The sequence below is a fragment of the Dromiciops gliroides genome, chromosome 3 (assembly GCF_019393635.1).
Source record: "Dromiciops gliroides isolate mDroGli1 chromosome 3, mDroGli1.pri, whole genome shotgun sequence".
Taxonomy (NCBI): Eukaryota; Metazoa; Chordata; class Mammalia; order Microbiotheria; family Microbiotheriidae; genus Dromiciops; species Dromiciops gliroides.
The window spans coordinates 347,516,572-347,541,611 of NC_057863.1; the positions used below are offsets into that span (position 1 = coordinate 347,516,572).

The window sequence follows — 25,040 nt, forward strand, 5'->3', positions numbered from 1 at the left end:
AAATGTAAATGAAAATAATAGAACTTCATTTCTTTTTAAAAATTTAATTTCAGGTGTTGTTCCTTTGTTCCTTGTCTCGAAATTCTTGGTTAATACTTTACCAGTTCAACTTGTATCTTAAAAAAAAAAAAAATCTGGCTAATTAAACCAATGTCAGCAATATATTTGTGCTAGGAAATTTTGATAACTTGTCTTCTTTTCCCTTTGGCAAAATTTAATTTAAAAAAAAGTATTTCAAGTGGATTCAGTCATCATCACTGAGGTAAACTGAAAAATTACATAATGTACATCAACATATTTAGTGAGTACTTAAAAATGTTTAAAATTATCTAAACCTTTAGCATTCAAAAATAAAGGATGAAAAAGATGACAAAGGTGTAATAATGTGGCAAGGAGTCAAATTTATTACTGAGCTAAATCTATTAACTGAAGAGTGAAAACAAAGTGAAACATCAGATTAAGTGTCCTATAAATGTTTATTGAATGAATTACAGCAACTCTCAGTTGTGTTATCTTATATAAAATACTCATTTCCCTAGCTACATAAATGGAAAGCTACAAGCAAAAAAATTAATAAATTTAAGAAAATCAAATTTAGACATGGAAATGGTCCCTCAGAAGAGATATATAATAGATATGTATAGATAGGTATAGGAGATAAATACATTAGATATGTAAGTACTTGATCTGCTCTGTGGTTCAACCAGCTTCTTCTAGCTCTCTTTTGTTTGTGAGAAATCCAATATATGCATAGTATTATGTGTGACCAAATTAAGGTAACTTAACTGAGTGAAATGCTCTCATAATTAGACTAAGTAAGGGCTCTGAAAATGAAATAAATCATTGCCTTGATATCTGGTTCTTTTCTCATAGAAGATTAATAAGTAACATAAATGTCCTTATTTTGCCAATCACAACAGAAAAAGATAGTAGGAATGTACCTCATTTGTTTCAAGCAGCCCACTGCATACTCTCTTACATACTGGTCTGGATAATTAAAGTCTAATAATTCCAATGCTTCTCTAGGAGGCAATTTAGGCCAGATCTGAAGAAGAGCCTGTAGCTGTTGAAAAATTAAGAATCATTAAGGTGTAGTTAAATTTAAAAAACATCATTGGCCATTTGGAAAACAAAAAAGACTATAGAAATGACAAACAAATTTAAAAGTTTATAATTAAAAATAGTTTAAAATTGGGGGCAGCTAAATGGCGCAATGGATAAAGCACCAGCCCTAGATTCAAGAAGACCTGAGTTCAAATCCAGCCTCAGACACTTGCCCCTTCCTAGCTGTATGACCCTGGGCAAGTCACTTAACCCTCATTGCCCCACCAAAAAAAAAAAAAAAAAGGTTAAAATTTAATTTTTTAAAAAAACGTTAAAAATTTTAAAAGCTCTTGAAAAAGACTAACAAAAACTAACAAAAAGGAAAGGGGTGGGGGGGAGAATAAAGAGGAAAGAGGGAGAGACCAAAAACCATTCCCTAATAAATAAGCAGTCAAAGTATATAGACTTCTCAAAAGAAGGCTTGCAAACTATTAACAACTATATCACAAAATGCTCCAAATCACTAATAAATGCAAATCAAAACAACTCACATCCAGCAAACTAACAAAAATGACAAAAGATGGGAAAGGTCAATTTTGGTGGGGTTGTGGGAAAATAGGGACACTATAGTGAATTGTTGATAGGGCTGTGAAATAATATAATTATTCTGGAAAAAAATTTAAATTATGGAAATGGGATAACTAAAATATCCACACCATTTGCTCAGGGATTCCATTGCTAGGCACATATTCCAAGGTCACTGTAATAATAAAGTCCCCATATACATCACAGTGGTTATAGGAACACTTTTGTGGTATGATGGAGAAATGGCTAAACAATTTGTAGTACTTGAATATATTTGAATGTTATTGTATTCTAAGAAACTATAAATAAAATGAACAAAGAAAAACATGGGAAAACAAATGAATTAATGCAAAATGAAATAAGTAGAGCCAAGAAAACAGTATATATAATGACTATAAAAAATTAAATGGGGGGGGGCGCTAGGTGGAGCAGTGAATAAAGCACCGGCCCTGGATTCAGGAGGACCTGAGTTCAAATCCAGCCTCAGACACTTGACACTTACTAGCTGTGTGACCCTGGGCAAGTCACTTAACCCTTATTGCCCTGCCCCCCCCCCCAAATTAAATGGAAAGAACAATTCCAAAATAATTGAAAATAAATGTAGAATTATAAAAAAACAAGGTTTGGCCCTGTGAAAATATTTTATTAACTAGACCTAATTTGGGGGGCTAAAGCTGACTGGGGTACTTAACCTGGGGCTATTGACTATTTGGCTATTTGACTGCTATTAATTTAACATGGGCCGTTTATAAAGTTTACCACACTGCTCCACTCCCAAAATTGATAAGCAAAGGATTAAGAAGCCTCTTAACTAAATAATCAAAGCAGAGTTTATTTATGAGATGCTATTTAAAATTAAGAATACAGGGAAATAAAATGTACAACCTGACTGCATTGCAGTGGGTCTCTTTCCACTGCATCTCAACCTTTTTTTTTTTAATACAATAAGGGCCTTAGCCGCCTCTTGCCTTAGGACATCCAGGTCCTTTATTCTAACTCCGAGCCCCTTGCTTCTAACTTTCCTCTCCTTACTGCCACCACTGAACCCCTGTGTTTCTCTCTCACCAACCTTCTGTCTGTCTGCTCCATCAGTCTGCCCTTTGGCCTCTCTTTTCTCTGCTCCTAGTCCTTTAGCCTTCTCCTGCGTCCTTGTAGCCCTGTCTCTAGTCTACCCCAACTTTTGCCGTCTCATCAGCCGCCTCCCTTGACCTCTTCTCCAACCTTTCTAATCTCGCCAGCAGCCCCCAGTCCTCTTCTCAGCTCCCCGTCTCCTTGTCCGACCCCCCTGAGACTAACCCCCAGGTCTATATCTTTCTTTTTTCCACTCAAATCTTGGGGCTTCTTGCGCCCCCAAAGACCAAGCTAATCCTCCAGCCAGGACTGCAGCTGGTGTGTGTGTGTGTGTGTGTCTGTGTGTGTGTGTGTGTGCTCGAGCCTCACGTGCCTCAGCACAGGCTACGCCAGAGCCCAGCATCTCTCAGATACCTCCGCTCAGGGCGGAGGGAGCTGGGGGCTTTTTCCCCCCAGCTGTTTGACCTGGCCTCTTGTACAGTCCACAGGGCTTTTTGGCTCAGCTGAAGCAGAGGAGGAGGGGCACCAGCACCTCCCACACAGAAGAGACCCTGAGGGCCTAAGGCTTTCTAATCTCAGCCCAAAGGTAGGGTCCTCAAATCAAAATAAATTTCTATAGCCCTGAGAAGAAATATGAGAAGACACCTTCCCTCAATACTTTTGCTTAAGGCCATAGGTATAGAATAATGATTATCAGGCTTTTTTGAAATATTAATTGGTTTTGCTAATTTTTTTCTTCCTCCTTTTTATTTTCCATTTAAAAAATATCACTTCTGGGGCAGCTAGGTGGCGAAGTGGATAGTACCTGAGTTCAAATCTGGCCTCAGACACTTAACACTTACTAGCTGTGTGACCCTGGGCAAGTCACTTAACCCCAATTGCCTCACTAAAAAAAAAGAAAAAAAATATCACTTCTTCCATGGCATGGCTCAGAGGGCAAGAAATGGGGAGAGATAATGGGATAAATTTAGATGATATAAAAACAAAAGATATCAAAACTATATTTAAAATAATTATACTACAAACAATCATCTGTTTCATCATTAGTATGTATTCCTTTTTTTTCCCTAAGGGTATATGAATTTGTATACCTTTGAAAATAGTTCTTTACAGCCTGGAAAATGTTACATGAGCTGATGCAAAGTGAAATGTACTGTGTACAAAGTAACAGCAATGTTGTGGGGTGATAAGCTGTGAATAACTTAGTTATTCTCAGGAATACAATGATCCAAGACAACTCTAGACTTATGATGAAAAATGCTATCCGTCCCCAGAGAAAGAACTGATGGTGTCTGAATACATATTGAAGCATATATTTTTATTTTATTTTTCTTGGAGTTTTTTGGTCTGTTTTCTTTCACAATATGACTAATATGGAAATGTTTTGCATGATGACACACATATAAGCTGTATCGAATTGCTTGCCTTCTCAAAGGGGGGTTCGGGGAGGGAGGGAAGAAGGGAATTTGGAACTTTTAAAAAGTAAATGTTAAAATTGTTTTTACATGTAATTGGGGGAAAATAAAATACTAAATTAAAAGAAAATAGTTCTTTCGGGGGCGGCTAGGTGGCGCAGTGGATAAAGCACCAGCCCTGGATTCAGGAGTTCCTGAGTTCAAATCCGGCCTCAGACACTTAACACTAGCTGTGTGACCCTGGGCAAGTCACTTAACCCCATTGCCCATAAAAAAAAAAAAAAAAAAAAAAAGGAAAATAGTTCTTTCCTTAGAAATTGCCAGAATGGAAAAAATTGCAGCAATACTGAAATTCTTTCCTTTGACCACAATTATATTTTTACACCATACTCTGAAGAAGGCATATCATAACACAGTATATTTTTTGACATAAGTATACATAATGTTGTTTCTCTTCTTAGGTTTGATATTGTCTCTTTTGTTGATTGTTTTCCATTAAAAAGAAGACTTTTGTAATGCTATACAATTTATACATACCATTAAAAATAACTTCTACTTCTTTAAAATCTAAATAATTCATATACTAAGGTTACAAAACAGTTAAAAAAAAAGATAACATAGGGATAATCTGTAAAATTACAGGGAACTGAAGGACATCTCAGGTCTCATCCCTGCTAGCTGTAAATATACGCAATTATCCAAAGACCCTATAAGCAATATTTCTTAAAAGAGAATCCTTCACTAATGTTCCCATGAATTGCCCCGCCCCACCCCCCTTTTATTTTTTTTACAGAAAATGAGGTCCAATTCTGTTAGGAAACAAAATGAGGGTTTTGGTATTGATAATCTAAAATTTCCTCCATATCTAACATTGTATGACAAGTTGAATATTGAAGGTATAGGCGAATTTATACATGCATTTATGTACATGTGTATGTATATATGTATGGTATCTAGTAGAGGAGGGAATAAGACAAGACCTCACCTGAGTAGTATTTGTGATTTGATGGGTATGTTTAAAGCCCAAGAGTATAAATACATAAAATATCTTCTCTAATGCAAAAATAAACTGCTAAGTAATAATAATGAGAACCAAACAAATACACCAAATATAAATTTGTATAGGCTACTGGCCAATTTAGGTGAAAGGAAAATAAGAAAGCATGTAATCCTTGTAGTATGTTAGACAAAATTATAAACTTCTTAGTATATTTTTGGTTTGAACCTATTGTTTTAATAAATTTTCTACTATAAAAAATTATTTAAATCAATTAATTCCAAATTCAGATCAGGCAAGTAAATGCTTAGCTTGATTATAATTAATTAATCAATGAACATATATTAAGTGTCTTATGTGCTAGGCACTGCGCTAAGTGCTGTGGATAAAAAAGAGGAAAAAGACAGTCCCTAACTTCAAGGGGCTTAAAATCTAATAGGGGTGACAACATGCAAACAAACGTACAAAGAAAGCTATATATAGAATAGAGGAAATAATTTAAAAGAGGGAAAGCGCTGGAATTTAGAGGTATTAGGAAGACTTCCCATAGAATGTGGGATTTTAGTTGGGCCTAAGGAAGTCAGGGAGGGCAATAGTTAAAGCAGAAGAAGGGAATTCCAGGCACAGAGGACAGCCAGAGAAAATTCCTAGAGCAGAGAAAGATGAAGTATCTTGATCATGGAACAGCCAGGAGAACAATGCCACTGGATCAAAGAGAAAGTGTTGGGGAATAAGGTATAAGAATGGAAAGGTAGAAGGGGACTAGGTCATGAAGGACTTTGAATGCCAAACAGAGTATTTTTTATGTCTCTGGAGGCAACAGGAAGCCAGTGAAGTTTACTGAGTAGCAAAGGTGGCATAACCTGAGCTTTAGGAAAATCACTTTCACGGCCGAGTGGAAAATGAATTGGAGTGGGGAGAGACTGGACAAGACCCATCAGCAGCCTACTGCAGCAATCAAGGCATAAGTAAAATGAAAATATCCCAATAGATTTCAAAGTTATTAAACAGCCTAAAACACTTATGTGTTTATGTAACAAATAATGTGGACAATACACACACACACACACACACACACACACACACACATGAATTTGATATGTAAATAGAAATTCTAACATCATGCAGTTGGACTATAATTAGGAGGCTGGAAACATCAACTGAATTTAAAGTAATAGCTAATAAAATCAGTAGTTAAGTTGCTAAGGTAGATCATTTTCTTCCCCAAAGCTGAAGAGTGGGAAAGAGATGGCCTTCCTTGATTATTCAGTTAAATTTTTAAATCTACCTAAGATACATTTTTCAGAGTACTGATAAGAGTGGAAGTACCAACTATATGCCACATACTCTTTTTTTTTTTTTTTTTAGTGAGGCAATTGGGGTTAAGTGACTTGCCCAGGGTCACACAGCTAGTTAAGTGTTAAGTGTCTGAGGCCGGATTTGAACTCTGGTACTCCTGACTCCAGGGCCGGTGCTCTATCCACTGCGCCATCTAGCTGCCCCTACATACTCTTTAAATTAAAATCACTGATAGAAGACCCAGGGACTTTCCCTGACAAGTTCCAAAATAAAGTTGAGCTACTATTGAATTGAACTTAAGGAAATTCACTAGAGACTAGGCAAAATTAAAACTAATCAAACCAAATGGCTTACAAGCTAAGACATTTTTCCTAAAATATGCATTTTTGAAAACGAAAATATTTGTGAAATTCAGAATAGTCAATGTAATGATGTGCACTTCCACCTACCCATTGGGGTAAATATTTAGGCTACAATGTTTGCTAAATAATTAGTGATATTACAATCAGCAAATAAATTTTAAAAGAACCCCAATATTATAAATAAAGTGCATATCCAAGGATATCTCCTATGTTCTGCAAGATTGATGCAAACTGATGCTTTGACTTATCGTCAAAGCTGGAAATTCTACTATTAATGTAGAATCTGATTTTTCTAATCAATTAACCAACATTTACTAAGCATCTATCATATGTAACCTTGGATCCAAAAAGAAAGAATAAAAGAACTTCTTATCAGGGATAATCTACCTTACTTATTCAGCCCACTCAGGTGGAAGAATATTTCTTTGAAATACTTTTCTTTTTCCTCAAAAATCATATAAGTGTTATTAAGAGTTACTGAGGGGGCAGCTAGGTGGCGCAGTGGATAGAGCACCGGCCCTGGATTTAGGAGGACCTGAGTTCAAATCCGGACTCAGACACTTAACACTTAACTAGCTGTGTGACCCTGGGCAAGTCACTTAACTCGCATTGCCCCACCAAAAAAAAAAACTTAATGATACTAGTGATTTGGTTGACCTTACCTGAGCAACATCTTCAAGTTTATTCCATTTGACAGAAAGCAGCAATTTTGGCAATGACTGTGGAAAATTTTCTCTACAGTCTTGTCTCAAAGTCCAAATAAGATCCATTTCATTCTCACACAGTTGGGATAAGGGATCCCGCTCCATGATTTCTTTGAGCACAACATGAAATTTTTTTCCACCTCGACTCTATTAAAGGAAAATTTATGAGATTAAATTCAACAATAGGTAAAGTTCCAGGTAAACCCTGCTATTCTCTATCTCTGTGACACTGAGCAAATCATAGCTTCTGTGTGTCACAGTTTCCTTCTTTGTAAAATGAGTGTACTCAATTAAATGATCTCTGAGTTTCCCTTCCAGCTCTAAATCCTACTGGCCTATGAATATCCAACAAATACAACAAGACTAATATATGCTGAATCCAAACTAAGACTTGAGGGCATATTTACTGTTATTTTCTATAGAAATAAATAAATATTAATGCATTTATTTAAATTATTTTTAAAGGAAGTGGGTACCTTGTTTTTGCTTGAGAACTCAAATCTATAAGCCATGGGTAAAGGAAGTTGTAGCCTTTAAATAAAATAAGCTTAATACTTTAAAAAACCAAAACAACCACCTGAGTATAAGAGCACTAGGTGGCACTATTTCTATTTTCTTCAAAAGTATTACATAAATAGAGCTATGTTCTCTCCATACCTGTGTACCCCATTCATATACCATTTTCCCTACCTAAAAGGCAAATATTCAGAAGTTTCCTCTGTTTTATTAAAGGTTAGAGAATTCTTACTAACATGATCACATACTCTGACTAATGAAGTCAGATATATGTTAGGTTGACTATAGTGCTGAATATGCCCTGGGGCATGAGAAAAAACCCAGAGATCTGAAGTCAGAGGACCCTGGTATATTCCTGGCTCCAGCTCCCAGGCTCCACAATCACACCTCCAGTTCACACACAAATTACCACTGCTGTGACCTGGAGCAAGTCACTTCCATCTGCCCTCTGACTTCAGTTTCTTTAACTGTTGAGTTTGACTAAAAACATCTCAAATATCCCTATTCAGCCCCAAATTTCTTTTTTAAAAAATAGCTGACATATAAATTGTACTTTAAGGTTTTTTTGGAAAGTCATTGACATATGTGATCATCACAACTATGTGAAGTAGAAACTATTATTATCCTTATTTTAAAAGAATCTTGCCAAATTCCTTCTGTGACACAAATAGGGTCTTGATACCTAAATCAAAGGGTAAAAACAGGGGAAGAAAACTACAGATGAATTTCCCTAATGAATATTGATGAAAATTTTTTAAATAAAACACTAGCAAAGAGATTAAAGTAGTATGTTACAAAGATCATACATTATGATCAGGAGGGATTTATACTAAAAATGTAAGGCTGATTCACTATCAGAAAAACTAGAAACATAACTGACCATATCAATAATAAAAACATAAAAATCATACTATTATATCAACAGATGCAGAAAGAGCTTTTTAGAAAATACAACAACCATTCCTAGTAAAGACACTAAAAGAACAGAAATCAATAGAGCCTTTCTGCAAATGACTAGTTGTATTTATCTAAAACCAAGAAAACACATTACCTGTAATGGAGATAAGTTAGAAGAAGTATTCCCAATAAGTTCAGGAGCAAAGCAAGGATATCATTTATCATCACTAATATTCAACATTGTATTTGTTGTTGTCATTCATTGTGTCTCACTCTTCACCGAGCCCTTTTATTCTCCACTATTTTCCAAAGTCTGTCCGGGATCATGTTCATTGCTTCCATGATACTATCTACTTATCTCAACCTGTGCCATCTTCTTTTCCTTTTCCCTTCAATCTTTCCCAATTCCATTTGAGTCTTGTCTTCTCATTTTGTGACCAAAGTAGTTAATCTTCAGCTTCAGTATTTATCCTTCCAGGGAATAGTCTGAATTGATGTCTTTAAGTACTGACTGATTTGACTGCCTTGCTGACCAAGGGATTCTTCAAAGTCTTCTTTAGCACCACAATTCAAAAGCATCAATCCTGTAGTTTTCAGCTTTCCTTATAGTGCAACTCTCACAGCCATAAATTGCTACTGGAAAAACTATAGTTTTTACTATATAGACTTTTGTCAACAATGTGATGTCTCTAAATTTTAGTATGCCATAGCTCTCCTTCAAAGGAGCAGGTGTCTTTTACTTTCCTGGCTGCAGTTACCATCTGCAAGGATCATGGAACCCAAGAATATAAAAGCTGACACTGCTTCCATTTCTTCTGCTTCTATTTGCCAGGAAGTGATGGGATCAATTGCCAAATCTTATTTTGTTGTTGTTGTTAATGTCATTTTTTGATGTTAAGCTTCAAGACAGCTTTTACACTTACTTCTTTTACCCTCATCAAAAGGTGTCTTAATTGTTCTTCACTACACATCTGAGATTAATATTTCTACCAGCAAGCTTAATACTGGCTTTTGATTCATGCAGCCTGATATTTTGCATGATGTACTCTGCATATAAGTTAAATAAATAAGGGGATAATATACAAGCTTGACAAACCCCCTTTTCAATTTTAAACCAATAAATTGTTCCATGTTTCATTCTAACTGCTGCTTCTTTATTTTTTTAAATGAACATTTGTATTTAAAGTTTTGAGTTCCAAATTCTATCCCTCCTTTGCTCCCCCTTCCCTGAGGTGTAGTAAAGCAATCAGATAGAGGTTATATATGTGAAATTATGTAATACATAACCATATTAGTCATTTTGTATAAGATGACTCAAATAAAAGAAAAAAATGAAAGAAAGTGAAAAATAGCATGCTTCGGTCTGTGTTCAGTCAATATCAGTTCTTTCTTTGGAGGTGCTTCATCCTTTGTGATTGTCTTAGATTACTATATTGCTGAGAATAGTTAAGTGATTCACAGTTCCTCATCAAATAATATTGCTGTCTCTGTGCACAATGTTCTCTTGGTTCTGTTTACTTCACTATACATTAGTACATACAAGTCTTTCCAGGCCTTTCTGAAATCATCCTGCTTTGTCATTTCTTATAGCATAATAATATTCCATCACCATCATATACCACAGCTTGTTTAGTCATTTCCCAATTACGGGTATTCCTTTGATGTCCAATTCTTAGCCACCACAAAAAGAGCTGCTAGAAATATTTTTGTACAAATAAGTCTTTTTCTCTTTTTGGGCATGTCTTTGGGATAGAAACCTAGCAGTGGCATTGCTGGATCAAAGGGTATGCACAGTTTTATAGCTCTTTGGGTATAGTTCCAAATTGCTCTATGATATGGCTGGATCAATTCACAATTCCACCAACAGTGCATTAAGTGTCTCAGTTTTCAATATACCCTCTAACATTCAACATTTTCCTTTTGTTGTATTAGCCACACTGATAGGTGAGGAGGTAACTCAGAATTGTTTTAATTTGCATTTCTCTGATCAATAGTGATTTAGAGCATCTTTTCATATGACTCTAGATAGCTTTGATTTTTGTGTCTGAAAACTGCCTGTTCATATCTTTTGACCATTTATGAATTGGAAAATGACTTGTAGCCTTATAAATTTGATTCAGTCCTCTATATATTTGAGAAATGAGACCTTTGAGAGATACTTGTCTCAAAAATTCTTTCCCAGTTTTCTGATTTTGTTTTGTTTGTGCAAAACATTTTTAATTTTATATAATCAAAATTATCTATATTACATTTTATAATGTTCTCTATATCTTCTTTGGTCCTAAATTCTTCCCCTGTCCATAAATCTGACAGATGAACTATTCCATGCTCTCATAATCAGCTTATAATATCACCATTTATGTGTAAATCATGTATCCATTTTGACCTTATTTTGGTTTATATTGTAAGATGTTGGTCTATACCTAGTTTCTGTCCTCCTGTTTTCCAGTTTTCCCAGTCAAATAATGAGTTTTTTTTCCAAAAACTTGGATCTTTGGGTTTATCATATTACTATAGTCATTTACTATAGTTTGTATTCCACTGATCTACCACTTCATTTCTTAGCCAGCACTCGATTGTTTTGATAATTACCACTTTATAACACAGTTTGACATCTGGTATAGATAGACTACCTTCTTTCAAGATTTTTTCATTGATTCCCTTAATATTCTTGACCTTTTGTTTTTCCAGATTAATTTTGTTATTTTTTTCTAGTCCTAAAAAATAATTTTTTGATAGTGTGCTTGGTATGGCACTAAATAGATTTAACTTAGGACTGTAAGTTTTATTAAACTGGCTCAGCCTATGCATAAGCAATTAATATTTTTTTCCAGTTGTTTAGATCTGATTTTATTTGTGTGAGTAGTGTTTTATATAGTTATGTCCATATAGTTCCTGGTTCTGGCTTGGCAGGTAGACTCCCCTCCTTTTTATCAATCCTCCCTCCCCCTTCTATTATCCCTGTCCCTTTTTTACTTCTATACAGGGTAAGATAGATTTCTATATCCAACTGAGTGTATATGTTATCCCTCTTTTAGTCAGTTTTTATAAGTATGGTTTAAGCTTTGCTTGCCACCAACCCCCACCTCCCCTCTAGTATAATAGCCTTTGTGTGCCTCTTTTATGTGGGATAATTTACTTTATTCTATTTCCCCTGTCCTTCTTCCAGTACAATTTCTTTCTCACCCATTTATTTTGTGTTTTGGGGTATAATCCTATCAACGCCACCTTATATCCACACCCTCTGACTACATATACTCCTTCTAATTGCTCTTATAAGTAATAAAGTTGTTAAGTTACAAATATTATTTTGCCATATAGAAATAGAAACAGTTTAACCTTATTGAATTTCTTATGTTTTTTTTCTTGCTTGCTTCATTTTTACCTTTTTTATGTTTCCCTTGATTCTTGTATTTGGAGGTCAACATTTTTATTCTGTTCTGGTCTTTCATAAATGCTTAAAAGTCCTCTATTTCATTAAATATCCATTTTTCTCCCTGAAAGATTATATTCAATTTTGCTTGGTAGGTGATTCTTTATAGTAAATGTAAGTCCTTTGCATTCTGGTTTGTGGTCTTCCAAGCCCTCCGGTTCTTTAATGTGCAAGCTGTCAAACCCTTTGTAATCCTGACTATAGCTCCACAATATTTGAATTGTTTATTTTTAGCTTCTTGCAATACTTTCTCCTTGATTTGTGAACTCTGCAATTTGGCTATGATGCTCCTGAGAGTTTTCATTTTGGTCTCTCTTTCAGGAGGTGATCAGTGGATTCTTTCTATCTCTATTTTGTCATCTAGTTCTAATATAAAAGGGTAGTTTTCTTTGATAATTTCTTGAAAGATATTGTCCAGAGATTTTTAGTTTTTTGGGGTTTTTTTTGATCATGGTTTTCAGGTAGTCTAATAATTCTTATATTATCTTTCCTGGATCTATTTTCTAGGTCAATAGTTTTTCCTATGAGAAATTTCCCATCTTCTTGTATTTTTTGACTTTTTTGATTTTGTTTTATTGTATTTTGATGTCTCATAGAGTCATTAGTTTCCACTTATTCAATTCTAATTTTTAAGGAATTATTTTTTTCAATGACCTTTTGTACTTCCTTTTCCATTTTCCTAATTCTGTTTTTTAGGAAGTTATATTCCTTCATATATTTTTGCATATCTTTTTCCATGCTATTGACTCTTTTTTTCATGATTCTCTTTCATTACTCTCATTTCTTTTCCAAATATTTCTTCTACTTCTCTAATTTGCTTTTTTAAATCCTTTTTAAGCTCTTTTAGGATTTCTTTTTAGGCCAGAGACCAAATTACATTTTCCTCTAAAATTTCACCTGAAGCCATTTTGGCACTATTGTCCTCCTCTAAGTTTATGCCTTGATCCTCCCTATCACCATAGTGTTTCTCTATAGTCAAACTTTTTTGTTTTGTTGTTTTTTGCTCATTTTTGTGCCTTTTTTTGTGACTTGGTGTTTTTATGTGAGAAATGGGCTCTAGTCTTGCACTATCCCAAGTGTTTGTGCTGGGGCTCTGGGTCTTACTGTTGGCTTTCACTGGACTTCAGGGCTTAGCTGCTTGCTTTCTGTCGGGTAAGCTTCCCTTCTGGTTTGTACTGGGGTGTGGATACTCCCTGTTGGCCTCACCTGGTTATGGGGTTTAGCTGCTGGCCTGCTCCAGAAGTGGAATTTTGCTGCTGGGTTGTTATAGTAACAGAGTCTTTCTCATATCTGGCCCTGGCGGAGTGATCCTTGTTACTGGTCTGCTCCAGGGGTGGTGCCCTGCTGCTGGGTTGCTATGATAACAGGACCTCTTGACTAGCAGGCCCTGGAGAAGTAATTTTGTTGCAAATTGGCTGAGGGTTGAGGCCCCCTGTTGCTGGGTTGTTATGGAAACAGATTCTCTCTTCTGGTAAAACCCAGGGGCAGGATTTCACTGTTGGTCAGCTGCTGGGTGGGGCCTCAGTACCGGTCAAGTGGTGGGGTCAAGGCCTCCCTGGTGATTTCTGCTGGAGATGGGGCATTGGTGTACTGCCCAGACTGCTTAGGGTTGCTCATTTGCAGGAAAGTGGGGCCTCACTGGTGTTTTGCCCCAGTCTTGCTGCAGGCCCCCTGATATGAGACTGGCTGCTGCTGTTGTTGCTCTTGGATCTCACTTCCCTCCCACCCAGGAAAGACAGACCTTTCCTGACAGGTTGGTAAGTTGGTTACCTGCTCCTGTAACAATTCTGAGGTGGTTTTCTAATTGTTTGGAGGGGAAATTTAGGAGGCTTTCAGAGGATTCCTTCTTCACTGGGGCTATCTTGGCACTGTAAGTCTAAATGTTCCTTCTTGACCCATGTGTGGGTTCCTCAGGAGATAGGTAAGATGATCTGGTATTCCCATCTCTTTGAGGACTTGGCACATTTTATTGTGATCCACAGCGTCAAATGAAGCAGAAGGAGATGTTTTTCTGGAACTCCCTTGCTTTCTCCATAATCCAGTGAATGTTGGCAATTTGGTATCTAGTTCCTCTGCCTCTTCAAAAAGCCTTCTCTTCTGGCAATTCTTAGTTCATATCTTACAGAAGCCTAGCTTGCAGAATTTTAAGTATAGTTTTGCTGGCATGTGAAATGAGTGCAATTGTTCAGTAATTTAACTATTCTTTGGCATTGCCCTTCTTTAGGATTGGGATACAAAATGATCCTTTTCAATCCAATGGTCACTGTTGAGTTTTCCAAATTTGCTGGCATATAGAGTGCAACACTTTTAATAGCATCATCACTTCTAGAATTTTAAATAGCTCAGCAGAATTCTGTTATCTCCACTAGTCCTACTGTTAGCAATGATTCCTAAGGCCCACTTGACTTCATTCTCCATGATATCTAGCTCTAGATGAATAATCACACAATTTTATTCATCAGTAATGTTAAAATCTTTCTTGTATAGTTCTGTGTATTCCTGCCAACTCTTCTTAATTTCTTCTACTTCTGTTAAGTCTCTACCATTTTTTACTTTTATCATACTCATTTTTGCATAAAATCTTTCCTTGATAGCTCTAATTCTCTTGAAGAGATCTCTTGTCCTTTTCATTCTATTGTTTTCTTCTAGTTCCTTGCATTGCATCTCCTTCCTATTCTCTGGAATTCTGCATTCAGTTGGGTATATCTTTTCCTTTCTTCTATCCGGTTTGCTTACTTTCTTTGTTCATCTATTTGTGTGTGCCCCATCAGACAGCCATTTTACTTTTTTACTCTTCTTTTTCTTTGGAAATGTGTTTTGTTGCTGTCTCCTGTACAATGTTATGAATGTCTTTCCATAGTCTTCAGACACTCTATCTACCAGAACTAATCCCTTAAATCTATCCATCATTTCCTCTTCATATTTATAAGTGATGCTATATAGGTCATACTTATATAGTTTTTTGTTTGTTTTTTGGCAGGGCAATGAGAATTAAGTGACTTGCCCAGGGTCACACAGTTAGTGTCAAGTGTCTGAGACCAGATTTGAACTCAGGTCCTCTTGACTCCAGGGCCAGTGCTTTATCCATTGTGCCACCTAGCTGCCCCCCATACCCATATAGTCTGATGGTTTTTCCTACTATCTTCAATTTAAGTCTGAATTTTGCAATCAAAAAGTTCATGATCAGCTTCAGGCTTTGTTTTAACTGTTTTCTTCATCTTTTGGCTGCAAAGTATACATAATAAATCTGCTGTCAATATTGACTTTTTGGTGATATCCATGTACAGAGTCTCTTTTTGGGTTGTTGAAGAAGAGTGTTTCCTAGAACTAGTAAGTTATCTTGACAAAACTCTTATTAGTCTCTGCTCTGCTTTATTTTGTACTCCAAGGCCAAACTTGCCTGTTATTCCAACTATCTTTTTTTTTTTTTGTGAGGCAATTGGAGTTAAGTGACTTGCCCAGGGTCACACAGCAAGTGTCAAGTGTCTGAGGCCAGATTTGAACTCAGGTCACCTAGCTGCCCCCCAATTATCTTTTGATTTCCTACTTTGGTATTACAATCCCCTATGTTGAATGTGCCATCTCCAGTCATCCTGATAATGTATCTTGTGACTGGAAGAAAGTGAGACTGATGATTTCGCACAGCACTCCGTCACTTAAAATCAGTTCAGTCATGGTCCTCTTTAAGAAGGAGGGACAGGGCAGCTAGGTGGCGCAGTGGATAGAGCACTGGCCCTGGATTCAGGAGTACCTGAGTTCAAATCTGGTCTTAGACACTTAACACTTATTAGCTGTGTGACCCTGGGCAAGTCACTTAACCCCAATTGCCTCACTAAAAAAGAAAAAAAAAAAAGGAGGGACAAACAACAAAAACAACAGTTAAATGTGATATCTTTTTTTGATGTAGGTATTCAGAGAACTGAGCAACTTTGGCCTCTTAAGCATCAGTAGTTGGAGCATAGACTTATATTACTGTGATATTGAATGGTTGGCCTTGAATTCGAATAGTTATCATTCTGTCACTTTTGAAATTCTGCTCCCATATTGCTGTCTCATCCTTTTATTGACTATGAGGACTACTCCATTTCTTCTAAGGGATTATAGTATGCCTAGTGATCACCATCCATTTCTGTCCATTTAAGGTGACTGATGACCAAGATGTTATTTCTTTTTTCTATCTCCAATTTGACCACATCCAGCTTACCTTGGGTTCACAGACCTTACTTACCAGGTTCTTGTGCAATATTGATCTTTACAGTCATCAAACTTTCCTTTCATCACCAGATATGAGCTTGCTTTTAGCTTTGGCCAAGTTACTTCATTCTTTCTGGAGCTACTTATGGTTGACCTCCACATTCCCTCAGCAGCATATTGGACACCTTCCAAACCTGAGGGGCTCATCTTTGGGGACTGTAGGCATGTTTGCTTTACTCTTGTATTTATTGAGAAAGTTTCTAGTATACCTCCATCCCCCCGCCCCCTGCCCACCCTGCCAAGTGCATAATATTTCCTTTTAGTTTTAGATGGCCTATGCTTCATAGGGTTTTATGATAAGTTAGTATTGTACTTTGTCAAAAGATTTTCTACATCACCTGAAATAATCATGATTTTTGATATTATTGTTAATAATTATTTTGATTATTTTTCCTAATATTGAACCATCTTTATACCAATGGTATAAAGCCAACTAGGTCATCATGAATGTTTTTTTTTTTGGTTGAACTGCTACAACTCCATTTGATAGAATTTTATTTAAAAATCTAAATCAATATTCATTAATAATACAGGGTCTATGGTTCTTGCTTTACCCTTCTTTGGCTTAGGTATCGAACTACATTCCCTAGGTTTGGAGTGTATACTTCGCCTCCCCTTAAATCAGTAAAGCAGTTCAGAAGCTATTGCCTCCTATACAAGGTTTTTCCTGGTATTCCAGTCATTAAAGCTCAATACTTCATGAAATTACTTTGGCTATGTTTATTTGTATACAGGTGGCATTTTCCTAGTAAAATGTAATCTCCTTATGGGCAAGGACTATTTAATTTCAAAAATTTGTTTCACATGCAATAGGTAATGACTTCATATAGCACGACCTTAAGAAATATTTGTTGAATTTAATATGCTATCTAGACATTGAATAATACTCAGTAGTATACTGACAAAAAGGTTGCTATTTTTACCTTTGATACTTACTGATACATTACCACTGTCACTACTTGCAATCTCAGCTGCCTTTTCAATAATCTGTTTAAAAAAATGCAAACATACCAAAATAAATTTAGCTGAATAAGTTATGAATTAAAAGGCTTAATTATGATGATTTTATATACAATTCAATTATGAAAAAATTACAGGGAAAAAGATTGATAAAATATTGTTCCCGTTTCATATATTCCCATGTTTTTTATTTGCTTAATATGGGAATATTATTTTTTTAAACTAGAGGAAGGACGACCCTTCTCTTTGTTTTTAATTTATTTATTTAGGTTGGGCATTGACGGTTAAGTGACTTGCCCAAAGTCACACAGCTAGTAAGTGTCAAGTGTCTGAGGCCGCATTTGAACTCAGGTCCTCCAGGGCTGGTGCTTTATCTACTGTGCCACCTAACTGCCCCCAAAAGTAATCTACTTAAAGGCTATTGACTATAACCCTAGGGAGGTGTAACCGACTAGAATCCTAATCTCCCAACTCTTAGTTCAATGTTCTTTACATTCTGCCATGTGGAGAATTTATCTTATTTCAAGGTATATAATAGCAATAATTGAAAAATGATATTAATTCACTTTAAGTTAATTATGTGTATATTGAAAATAGTCAACTTACCTTATCAAAGGGAGGGTAATAATAAGGCTGTTTTTTATTCTCAGGGAATTTAACATGTAAAGCTGTTGCGTTTTCAGTATATGGATTTGTTTGAACAGTTCCCATTGGATTCAACATTTCTTCAAGTTCATCTAAATGAGAAAATATTAAAAAAAAAATTTCAATATAACAAATCCCTATTACTACCAATCCTCAAAAACTAAGTAAATAAACACAGAAAATGCAATCAAAATGCCTGTTTGCAGGAGCAGCTAGGGGGCGCAGTAGATAAGGCACTGGCCCTGGATTCAGGAGGACCTGAGTTCAAATCTAGCCTCAAGACACTTGACACTTACTAGCTGTGTGACCCTGAGAAAGTCACCTAACCCTCATTGTCCTGCTGAGGAGAGGAAAAGAAAAGAAAAATGCCTGTTTGTGCTAATGCTTAACACAAAGTTTTTAATACAAAGTAGCTTACCTTTAAAAAATGCTTGACTTTGAAAGTGTAAAATACAGCAAAACATGGGGTCTATGCTCAAAACTGTGTCTACACTTTACAGTATATTGGGATCTCTCCATCTTCAAACACATACAAGATTCCCTTACAAAACAAAACAAAACCCTTCCTCTAGACTCTAGTACCTTCTCTAATTACTACACAGGGGGTTCCAAAGTTAGTACAATTTTGAGCTAGTATAACTTAAAACTACAGTAAGAGACATGTGGGTCACACTGTACTTTTTTTTCCCTACCCAACTTTTTCTTTTTCTTTTTTTTCAGAGCAATGAGGGTTAAGTGACTTGCCCAGGGTCACAGAGCTACTAATTAAGGGTCAAGTGTCTGACTGGATTTGAACTCAGGACCTCCTAAATCCAAGGCCAGTGCTTTATCCACTGTGCCACCTAGCTGCCCCTCCTACCCAACTTTTAAGACAATACACTAGGGTATTCCTAGCTTCCATGCTTTGCAATACCACGAGCTATAGTTCCTCTTTCCCGATTAAAGATCTTATTTCTCCGAAAAAAAAAAAAAAAGACAAATACACTATACCTGTAGACCATTTCCTCACCATACTTTCTCCTTAATACAATAATCTGGTTTTGATCCTTATACTAAAACAGCTGTCATGAAAGCCAATAAATTCTTCGTTCCCCTTCCAAATCCAATGGATTTTCATCACTTATTCTCCATTGTCTTTAATTTCTCTTTTGTAGCTGACACTGGTAGCCATACTTTTCTTTAAAAACTGACACCTTTTTAGCTTTGGTGACACTAAATTAAGATGATTTTCTTCTAACATCTTCCCAACTATTATATTTTTGGGTATAACTGCTGCAACTTCATTTTCTCCACTCACCTTCCTCAACCCCTTCCTATTAAGAAGATCAAAAAGTTTATCAATTTATTCAAGGCTACAAATGAAGTAAATGACACCGGGTTTTCTGACTCCCAGGAGTGCTCACTTACCAGTTTTTGTTCTCAATTCATTTGTAACTAGTTTTCAAAGGGGCAAATTTTTTACTTCCAAAAGGGACCCAAGCTACTTAGGTTATTTGCCAAGGATCAAGGTAGCACTGTCATACAAGTATTTGGTCCCCTGCTCTTCTATTAAAGGCTGATAAGCCTTTGAGGCCAGGATGATTTTTTTTAAGTGAAGCAAATGGGGTTAAGTGACTTGCCCAGTGTCACACAGCTAGTACATGTCAAGTGTCTGAGGCCAGATTTGAACTCAGGTCTTCCTGAATCCAGGGCAGTACTTTATTCACTGTACCACCTAGCTGCCCTGGCTAAGATGAATTTTAAAATTTATATCATCAAATCCCCTCATACAACAAATGAGGAAAAGACTAATAACCACCAAAAAAATCAAAAGTGAATGTTGCTAAATTACAAAAAACAAGTATACACCTAAAGAATAGATGAGAAGATAACATTGCACTGTCCTTTGTGGGAGACAAGAGGTATACATGTATGGTATATTAAATATATTTTCAGACTTTTTTGAAATACTGTTGGGTTTTATTGATTTTCTATATTTATTCTTCTTTTAAAAATATTCTTTGTTCTCTCTGAGGGGAAAGGGAGCATGCCAGGAGAAAATTAATAGATGCAAAACAAAAAATATCAATATGAAAAATTTAAAATAATAGCTCATGGGAGTTTGATTACATTATTTTTTAATTAACTAAATAAATGTAAAAACATGGTACATTTCCCTCATTTTACAAATGAAATTAAGGCCAATAAAGGATGTGACTTGCCCAAAGACTTATGTCTAAAGTCCAAATAACATATAGAATAGTGAGCTGTAAGACATATAGTATAGTATGTGTCGAAGTTAGATTTGCAACAGTTCCTCTGACTTCAAAGTCTATGCACTTTCCACTATACCTTGATAGGGAAAATCAAGGAAGCAAAAGAGTACAAACATGTTTTTGTAGTAGGAAGAGTTCAGAAAATATCACCTGACAATTGATTTTCCTGTAACTATTTCTTACTTGGCATTGGCTGTTTGCATGTAGGGGAATTCACAAGTACAGCTAAAGAGCAAATATTTTAAGGTTCAAAAATGAATGAAAACAGCTCTTTCCCCAGGGCTATATTATTACTCGTTTAGTCCTATTCCATTTAAAATATCATGTTCTGAAAGTTATAATAAACTATATACTATAATAAAATCATCAAAAATCTCATTCCTTATCCTTTTGTCTTCCCTACTCTACTCCATGGCCAAATATCATATGAGCACTTTGGGGGCAGATCTTTAATATATTTGCCGTAACTGTGTCTTAACCCATGCTAGACCACAAACTCCACAAGAGCAAGAACTATGTGTAATCTTAAAGTTTTATTTCCATCAGCACCTAGTAGAGGACTGTTAGGTGGTGGCATAGTGGCTAGATAACTGGTCCTGGAGCCAGGAAGACTCATTCTCCTAAGTTTAAATCTGGTCTCAGACACTTAGTAGCTGTGTGACCCTGGGCAAGTCACTTAACCCTGTTTGCCTCGGTTTCCTCATCCGTAAAATGAGTTAGTTGGAGGAAATGGCAAACTATTATGGTATCTTTGCCAAGAAAACTCTAAGTGGGATCACAACTGAAACGAATGAACAACAAAACCTAATATAGAGCTATGCATCACTAAACAGGTGCTGTTGTTTTGTTATGAAGATGAATTTAATATGACTGGGAATAATTAAGAAACAAATATTGAATTTCAGAGCATACATCAATAAATTCGTAAGAAAGGCTTGTATTATGTTGGTAACTCAGGATATAAAAAGAATTTTCAAGTTAACAATGTCGCTTAATTCTTTATCAAAGAATGCAAATGTTAGATTAGCATGTCCGAAACTTTGTTTTAAGCAATATGAATGCTAGCAAAAGATTCTCCATAAAATATAAAATTATGTGTCCACATAATTAAATGCTATGCAGTCTTGGCAACAGATAACAGATAATGAAACATTATCTCTCCACTTCCACACACAACCACTGAAAGGTAGGAAATAATGGGTGCAGAGTGATACATTTGATCCTGGTTTTCTTTGTTCAAAAGAGAACATCCAGAGGGAGGATGATGTATCAAGAACTGATTGATACAGAAAGTAAAACCATTAGAAACTTTTTAAAAATATATCACGGGGCAGCTAGGTGGTGCGCAGTGGATAGAGCACTGGCCCTGGAGTCAGGAGGACCTGAGTTCAAAGCCAGTCTCAGACACTTAACACTTACTAGCTGTGTGACCTTGGGCAAGTCACTTAACTCCAATTGCCTCACCCCCCCCAAAAAAAAAATCACAAATATTTATAGCTGATCTCTCTACTCCAATGGAAATGGGCTTTATGGCTTCTATTTTATTCCAAAATTTCAACAGTCTTTATCCAAAGAAATATTCCACCACTCACCCCAACCCCCCAGGTCCCTAAATGAACATGTATAGACTTTCAATATATTTCAAGTCACAAAGTGATCTGGGGATAAATTAGTATGGTTTAGAGAAGAAATATAAACAATAATAAATACATTTGATGAAGTATATAAAATGACTTTTCCATTGACCAGGTAAATAATAATGATCTGAAGTGCTGATTCATTTATTTGAACTGAACAAGGAATTGTATTTGCAAAACTAACATGCAATAGAAGCAAAATTATTCTAAAAGTCTCAAAATTAGAGCTTAATTCTTACCAGGAAATGATGACCAGCTGTGCAATGTGATGTCTCCAGTTTTCAGCTGTCCTTTAAAGTCAAAAACCATGGTATTTACCCATGCTACAGGATAGTGCTATCGGAGAAAGGGAAAGCATATTACATAGACTAAAAATAAGCCTGACCCTTTGAAATACTATATCAGACCAAGTTAAAAGAGGGTGGATTGTTTTTGTTTGTTGTTTTTTTCTTTACTGATAGGTGGGAGAAAAAGTTGCGTTAATTAAACATAAGAAATTTAAAAATGTTTAATTACTTAAAATCTTCACATAACAAATCTGCCAAATGTAAGCAATAAATAAGAACACAATTATTGTTATCTTTTGGTAAAAGAAAATACACCATGATGATGCTGCTGAGAAACCTTGGCTTCAAATTGCTGGCATCTTAGAAAAGAAACTATGGTAATTATTTTTATAACACTTTAAATTTAAAATTCATAAGAATCAGGATGAAATTAGAAATAAAATTTTGCCAAGTGGGCTAAAATTAGTGATGAGAATAAAAAGTAAAATAAAACCAGTGAAGTTCTGATTAACCTATTAACAGTAAATTAAATTGGTGAATAACTAAATTCTAAATTGTTTCGGTTTTCAGGACCTAGGTTACATTGATTATGGTTTTCATTTGGGGGTGGTGAGAAGGTTGACCCCATGCCTCAAGATAACTTCTAACATTGGAAGAGACTCTATTAAATGTAAAATATTAACAATTTGAGGTCAACAAAAGTATGACATAGCTAAACTCGTTTTGAGATGGAAGAAAGAGCCAAAATATAAATTAGGATGAGTTTTCTTGGTCCTGAGTTCAAATGATCTTTCCCTATTTGCCAGTGTGTAACCTTCCTTCTCATTTCAACTAATGTGAATACTTTAGACTTCAAATCCAGGTCTTTTTTAAAACTGGAGAAAATAAATTACCACTTTTCCAGCTTTCCTGATAGTCTGATACTTGGAAGGATTAATTGTCTTAGTTGACTTTTTTGTTTTCACTTTATCCACAGCATAAACTGCAAAGCATAACCGAGCCATTCTTGGTAAATCACAGATGTTAATATCGAATTCCAGTGGTTCACTCCAAACATGGTCATTTCTTCCAGATATCTCTGAGCTTACAACCGGTTTACAAAGAAGTTCAGTTCCATGAAAAAGTCCAGCCCTGACATGAACCTGAAAGAGATATAGAAATGATGTTTAGTACTAAAAGTATTGATTAGGAAAACACTGAGAATAAATATGAATTCATGTTGAAATAAAAGCTTTAAAGCCTAAATCCCACCACCACCACCACAGACATCTCAGTTCTGAGGAAGAATAATGGAGAGTACCAGATAGTAAGGAGAAGAGAGGAGAATATAGTCTTGTGAAGTCAAATTGCCTTAGTAAAATGTAATATACATATATGAACCAGAATATAAACTGGACTTCATAAGCCTAGAACTCTAAAAGTAGTAACTAGAAGACAAACCTGTAAAAATTAGTTCGCAAGGAGTTTACAGTCTAATGGGGAGTAAAACATGAAAAAAAGTATGGAAAAACAAGATATAATATGATAAATTGGAGGTAATTAACAGAAGGCATTAGCATTAAGGAGAACAGTGAAAGGCTTCTTGCAGAAGGTGGGACTTGAAAGAAGCTAGGAGATGGAGATGAAAAGAGTTCCAGGTATATAAGTCAGTCATTAAAAATGCCCAGTCTGAAGTGTCTACTGGGAGGAACAACAGGAAGGCCAGTGTCACTGGACTGCAAAGTACATGGGAAGGGGGAGGGGGTGTGAAAAATTTAAGAGAATTTTATATTTGATCCTAGAGGCAATAAAAGCAGAAGAAATCACCTCCCAAGTATCTATCCTGAGCTCTCTTTTCTTTTTGATCTATGCTCTCCTGCTTGGTAATTCTGTTAGCTCCCATGGGCTCAATTATCATCTTTATGCAGATGCATCTTTGACTCTACCTTGAGATTAAGTTTTGTGTCATTAACTGTCTCCTGGACATTTTGATCTGGATGGTGCATCAGCACCTCAAACTCAACATGTCCAAAATAGAAGTCATTATTTCCCCCCTAAATCCTGTCTTCTAAACTTCACCATTAGTCAAGTGTATGGCCATCCTTCTAGTCACTCAGGTTTACAGCCTCACTGTCATTTTCTAATCCTTTTTCTTGATTACTCCATATACTCAATCAGAAGCCAAATCTTATAATTTCTTTCTCTAACATATCTCTTCCATATGTTCCATTCTTTCCACACACAAAGACACCATAACCTCTTCTGGCCCCTCAAAACTCTTGTTTGGATTACTATAAAAGTTTTCTAACTGACCTTTCTGTCTCAACTCTCTTATCATTTGAATCCACCTCAAAAAGAGTTGCCAAAGAGGGACAGCTAGGCGGCGCAGTGGATATAACGCTGGCCCTGGAGTCAGGAGGACTTGAGTTCAAATTTGGCTTCAGACACTTGACACTAACTAGCTGTGTGACTCTGGGCGAGTCGCTTAACCCCAAATGCCTCAAAAAAAAAAAAAAAAAGAGTTGCCAAAGTTATTTTCTTAATGTACAGGAATGGCTATTCTACTCCTTATTCAAACTTAAGTGGTTTCCTATAATCATGAGGATCATATAATATTCTTCAAAATCTGATTAATTCCTCTTTCAATATTCTTCCATTCCATTCCCCTCAACACTCTATTTTCCAGCCATATACTCCATT

General features: G+C 35.8%; 1 protein-coding gene across 3 annotated transcripts in view; it reads right to left on the reverse strand.

The window, feature by feature from the left end:
- PIK3CB (phosphatidylinositol-4,5-bisphosphate 3-kinase catalytic subunit beta) overlaps window positions 1-25,040 on the reverse strand; it is a 190,902-nt gene that overhangs the window by 37,256 nt on the left and 128,606 nt on the right. For all 3 annotated transcript variants that reach the window (XM_043996524.1, XM_043996526.1, XM_043996527.1), the window contains 6 exons: window positions 23,255-23,503; window positions 22,314-22,410; window positions 18,144-18,274; window positions 17,514-17,564; window positions 7,436-7,624; window positions 942-1,063 (listed from right to left, as the gene is read on the reverse strand). In XM_043996524.1, the coding sequence (XP_043852459.1) occupies window positions 942-1,063; window positions 7,436-7,624; window positions 17,514-17,564; window positions 18,144-18,274; window positions 22,314-22,410; window positions 23,255-23,503 (839 nt within the window). The remainder of the gene's footprint in view (window positions 1-941; window positions 1,064-7,435; window positions 7,625-17,513; window positions 17,565-18,143; window positions 18,275-22,313; window positions 22,411-23,254; window positions 23,504-25,040) is intronic.